Genomic DNA, 6000 nt, shown 5'->3' on the forward strand with positions numbered 1-6000 from the left:
TGTGTCGTGAATACTACACTGCTGGGAAGGAAATATCACATGACAAGCACATATAAATCAAAGTCTTAGCTAGTGAAGGCTATTTGTGGCAGCTTGCAGCCTGACTTCATGTTTCAGCATGAGCTGTATTGAAGACTCTGAGGAGGTTACGCAAATCCCTGGTGATGTTAACAATTGAAGCAGACGAAGAAGAAAGGCCAAACTCTCCAAAAGTTATGTTAAGTACCTCAGGGTATATTCTCTATGTCAAATATGACGATCCAGTGAAGGTCTTATTTCAAATAACCTCTCCAAGGGTGTAAAGCTTTGTTCAAGAACAGTAAGATACATATTAGTTCAATGATGCCCGAGCTGCCCAAAGACCTTTTCCGGGGAGAAACAACCAATCAAAAAGGCTGAAAGGGGGCAGTAAAAGGAAACAGTAGAATGAACAAACCTGGAAGGAAGTCTTTGCAGAGGAGTTCAAGTTTGAACAGTTATGGCAAAATACATAGCAGTTTGTTCAAAGGCGGAACGGAGCAGTTTATTGGTCAGCGTACAACACGTACAGTGAAGCATGGGGGTCGATAAATACAAGTGTGGATCTACATCTCAGCCAAATATGTCCTACATTTGCATAAAAGTGAAGGTTCACTGACTGCGGACAGGTACATGTTGGTTCTGATGCATCATTCCATTGCATGAGGAATGTGTTCCATTGGATGAGGATTAATCTCCCAACATGACAATGACCCCAAGCATAGAGCCAATGTGGTGAAAAACTCTTTGGAACCACACAGTCCTGATATGAACATTAGTGAGGATATATGGGGCCATATGGATCCTGACAATGTCAAACTGTGATGAAACTCTTTGGATGAATTGTGAAAAGTACAATTACAGCATATTTGCAACAACATACCACAGCGGCGATACATTACCGAGTAAACTATTAAAGTTACCATAGTACAGTTTCATTGAAAACTTTTGCCTGGGTTACGTTGATGAACAGTGGCAGCATGAAAATAGGGTGCAGCTCTATATAAGGAAAAGGGCTCACATACAAAATATGAAGGCGCTACACAAGGTATTCATTATGTTTTTGTATATATCCTGTAATATATATATATATATGTTTGTACATTATGCAAAGTCGAGGTACGTGTAAGAGCTAACACATTAAATACAAAAAAACATAAACGTACACATAAAACATATAATAAAGGGAGCGGGAGACAAGAGGGGGGGAGAGAGGGAAGAGCACACGAGTACAACATGTGAGAGCAGGGACATCGGGAGATCTGTGGAAGGGAGAGGGCTGGGGCGAGGGCGGGGGGTGGGGGGGGGGGTGTACACGGTATAAAAGAAGTGGACACCACTATGAATTTCAGGAATGAAGTTGGAGATTGAAGGAGGTGGATTTGGGGTGTATTAACGGGAGTAGAAAAGATCAAGGTTTTGGATGGGGGAAGATAAGAGATGGTGGTGAACAGCTGTTGTAAAGACCTGGAGAGAAGAGAAGGATTGAAGAGAGTGATGAAGTTTGTTCCAGAGGTGGGAGAATAATGCATTGTTTATGTATTACATGCATCTCTCAGGTGCAATTGTTACTCTTTATTGCAAACCACATTTCAAAGTTGGCCTCCAAAACCAGCCGCCGACTGGGCATCCTCCATCGGACAAAGTCCTTCCTTTGCACACCTAAAATCCTATCCACCTACAATCACTGCTCACCTCCACTCATTTGGTACTTTTTTCCAGAATGTGGAACCAGCTTCCACATCCTCTTCAATGTCATTGAACGACCATCTCAGATCATGTCCAATGCAAAACCATGATCTTTGCTACCCTCAATAACCCTCACTTCCAAAATCCTCCTCCTTCAAAATTTCCAGTTTTTCCTTCCTGGGAATTTGCTTCCATTCTGTATCCATGTTATCCAGCCCATGCATATTTTGAACCACCTTTAGAGGCCATTTTCCCCGCAGAGCAGGGGTTGGCCTTTTTGGGGCACTGTGGTCCCCTTTTTTGGGCACTGTGGTCCCCTTTTCTGGAGCACTATTTTATGGCCGGATGCTCTTACTGCCGCCAAAATGTTAGTCGCCTCTTGCAACACGCACGGAATTACCAGTGAACTGTTGCTCAATTTGCCGACCTCGGAAGGATGACGGGCTGAGTCAACCCCCCTGGCGTTAATTCAGCGATCGACCGGGATTCAAATCCAGGATCCGAGAATCCCAAGCCGGCACCCGAACCGCTAAGCCAACACCAGGCTCAGCCCATGCATATTTTCCCACCCCTAATTCCTCCCTCCATCCAATATTTGTCCAAGTCTCCCTCCATATTGTTTTTCAATCTTGTTGTTGACGTCCCTCTCTCTACTCTTCCTGTAGTCCCGTTGCACCTGATCCGTTAAGTATTCCAGCTATTCCACGAGCCTCGACTCTGTATACCAAAAATAAATTGTGCACACACTGCATCTGTTTCCATAAGTATTTCCAATATTATGTTATGTATCACATTCAATATGATTCGAAACGATTCAGTCTGCATAAACAAACGTAGGAAACTGTTAATTTTACTTCATTGAAACATCCCTGAAATACCCAAAGCAGATTTTTGTGTTCAATGAAAAATGCTTTTTTAAAGCCAATGTTTGTTAAAACGAAACGTGTAAGAATGGTTTTAACGTCCGAGACATTACGTTTGGCCTTCTCAAGAGTCCAGAAAGTTTCTCCGAAACACGAAACGTGCCATGTCTGGCCATGACCACAGCAATGCAGAAATGTAACGTGCTTCGAGCGCAATTTTAACAAACTTAACTTTCTCCGAAAAAGGAAAACCTGTTTTTGGAACAACACGAGGTATTTTTCTGTGCAGGCACCACCGAACACAGTGTACTCACCAGTGTGCAGAAATAGCAGTTTCACAAGCGACAAGCACTATGAGCAGGGTACACTTTGTGGGTGCCATGACCCACGTTCCGAGCCTACTTCACACCCTTCCTACACCAGGAACCATTGGTGCGAACCGAGACTGGCCAGTGGACGCCTACACCCCCACGCTCATGATCCGTTCCCACCCTCCATGGATATCACTGCCCGTGCCTCCGATCCTGCCTCCTCCCCCTGGCTGGGTGCTTGTCTTCATTCTCCCGACAGTTGCTACAGATCAAGCCGCCAGACCTACAATCCAAACCTCATTTTAGCCTGCCCTTCTCCATATACCTCCATCAGCCTTGCCGCCATTTTTTAAAATAATATTCCACCTAGTATTTCCCATCCTAATGATGGCCTAGTATTTCCCATCCTAATGATGGCCGAGTATTTCCCATCCTTATGATGGCCTAGTATTTCCCATCCTTATGATGGCCTAGTATTTCCCATCCTTATGATGGCCTAGTATTTCCCATCTAAATGATGGCCTTGTATTTCCCATCCTAATGATGGCCTTGTATTTCCCATCCTAATGATGGCCTTGTATTTCCCATCCTTATGATGGCCTAGTATTTCCCATCCTTATGATGGCCTCGTATTTCCCATCCTTATGATGGCCTAGTATTTCCCATCCTTATGATGGCCTAGTATTTCCCATCTAAATGATGGCATTGTGGCGGACACGGAAGCTCACTGGCGTGGTGACATCTTTCCGCGCACCAAGTGGGCGGCGGCCACGCCGAGGGGTAGGCGTGGCCTCAGGATATACACCGGGCGCGCAGCCCGGAGCGCGCCAGTGTTACAGTGAGCTCTTGAATAAAGACTCTTACAAATTACCGCGTTGTCCGCTTCCTCCTTGTTTACAAGCAGCGCGCGTAACGCCGCGTTTTACTGTTGACCCTCGACGTTGGATCTGCCGTAGCGATCCTTCCAAACACGACGCCATTGCCATGCCCAACAACGCGATGTCGGTTAAACTTCCCGAATTTTGGGAGGCCCAGGCCGAAGTTTGGTTCGTCCAAGCCGAAGCCCAGTTTCAGCTTCGGCGCCTCACCAACGACGACATGCGCTACTGCCACGTCGTCGCCTCCCTCGGGCCCGGCACGGCCGCTCGAGTTGTGTCCGTCCTTCGCCACCCACCGGACGGCCACAAGTACGAGGCACTCAAGCAGCTGCTCCTAGCCACGTTCGGCCTCACGGAGGACGCACGGGCCGACCGCCTCCTGGATCTCCCCGAGCTCGGCGACACGTGCCCGTCGGTCCGAATGGACCATATGCTGTCACTGTTGGGCGACGAAGCCCCTGGTTCTCTATTCCGGGCGCTTTTCCGTCGCCAACTTCCAGCACAGGTACGCCTCACGTTGGCCGGGACAGTGCTAACGGAACCCCGAGCATTGGCCGCCGAGGCAGACAGGTACTTCGCGGCTTCGGACACGTGGGCGAGAGTCAGTGCAGCCCACCTCGTGGATCCCGAGGCCGAGGCTGATCCACAGCATCAGCTTCCACAGCATACACAGCATGCTGATATGCACCTCGTGGCCGCCGCCACGCCCGGCCCACCGCCGCGGCGAAAACCACCACCGCGGGGAAAACCGCCGGCTCCACCGGCCTGGCGGAGCCAGCCGCGCTCCTGCAGCTCCACCACCTGGTGCCGGTTCCACGCAAGGTTCGGCCACGAGGCTCGACAGTGTCATCCGCCATGCTCCTTCGACAGGTCGGGAAACGCCCGGGCCGGCACTCGATAGTGGCAATGAGCGCCAGCCATTCGAACAGCCTGCTGTTCATCACGGACACCTTATCCGGGCACCGTTACCTGTGCGACACAGGAGCGCAGGTGAGTGTCGTTCCTGCCGGTATGTCGGACAAGCATGCCGCGGGCGGGGGCCCCGCGCTGCTTGCCGCAAACGGGACGCCCATCCGTACGTAAGGAAAACGCTGCCTCTTTCTGCGGTTCGGAGGGCAGGTTTTCCAATGGTCGTTCGTCACCGCCGACGTGCCCATGGCATTGCTTGGCGCGGACTTCCTGTGCGCAAATGGGCTCCTGGTCGACGTAAAGCACAGACGTCTTGTCCAGGCCGAGACGTTCAGCTCACTCGCTTGTGCGCTGCCCAGCTCGTCGAGCAGCCCACTGGGCGGCTCACCGAGCGGCTTGCCAAGCGGCTTGCTGAACGGTTCGGTTCCGGCCACGTTGATCTGTACGCTTCCGGCAGCGGACGAATTCACCCACCTCCTCGCCGGCTTCCCGGCCCTCACGCGGCCCACCTTCTCGGTGGGGGCCGTCAAGCACAGGGTGGCCCATCACATCCCCACCGTCAGGCCACCGGTCTACGCCCGGGCACGCCGCCTCGAGCCGACGAAGCTGGCGGTAGCAAAAGCGGAGTTCGCTACCCTGGAGCGACTCGGCATCGTTCGGCGCTCGGAGAGTGCTTGGGCGTCGCCGCTGCACATCGTGCCGAAGCCCGGCGGGGGATGGCGACCGTGCGGGGACTATCGCCGTCTCAATGACGCCACCACCCCCGACCGCTACCCCGTCCCCCACATTCAGGACTTTTCTGCCCGTATGGCGGGCATGTCCTTCTTCTCGAAGGTGGACCTCATACGCGGTTACCATCAGGTTCCCGTCAGGCCGGAGGACATCCCGAAGACGGCGGTCATCACACCGTTCGGACTCTTCGAATTCCTGCGGATGCCCTTCGGTCTGAAGAATGCGGCTCAGGCATTCCAGCGGCTGGTGGACAGCGTCCTGCGCGACTTGGATGTTGTATACGTCTACATGGACGATATCCTGGTCGCCAGCGCGTCCCACGAAGAGCACCTACACCACCTCCGCACGTTCTTCGAACGCCTGGGCCAGCATGGCCTGATTGTGAACCCCGCAAAGTGCCGGTTCGGCGTCGCCGAACTCGATTTTCTGGGACACCGCGTCACCAGGCACGGAGCCGTCCCCCTGCCGGCCAAGGTGGAAGCGGTGAAGGGGTTTCCGCGCCCCCAAACCGATCAGGGGGCTGCAGGGGTTCCTGGGCGTGGTGAACTTTTACCATCGGTTCCTGCCCCGTATCGCCCAGCTTCTGCACCCCCTGCACGA

At 52.1% G+C, this 6000-nt stretch overlaps 1 protein-coding gene across 3 annotated transcripts in view; it reads right to left on the reverse strand.

The window, feature by feature from the left end:
- The window catches only part of LOC137415186 (epidermal growth factor-like protein 6), a 78093-nt gene extending 74955 nt beyond the window's left edge, over positions 1–3138 (reverse strand). For all 3 annotated transcript variants that reach the window (XM_068100766.2, XM_068100765.2, XM_068100764.2), the window contains exon 1: positions 2885–3138. In XM_068100766.2, coding sequence (XP_067956867.2) covers positions 2885–2952 — 68 coding nt within the window. In that variant the 5' untranslated portion in view covers positions 2953–3138. The remainder of the gene's footprint in view (positions 1–2884) is intronic.
- Between the last annotated feature and the right edge of the window lie 2862 nt (positions 3139–6000).

The sequence above is a fragment of the Myxine glutinosa genome, chromosome 12 (assembly GCF_964187855.1).
Source record: "Myxine glutinosa chromosome 12, kmMyxGlut1.1, whole genome shotgun sequence".
Taxonomy (NCBI): Eukaryota; Metazoa; Chordata; class Myxini; order Myxiniformes; family Myxinidae; genus Myxine; species Myxine glutinosa.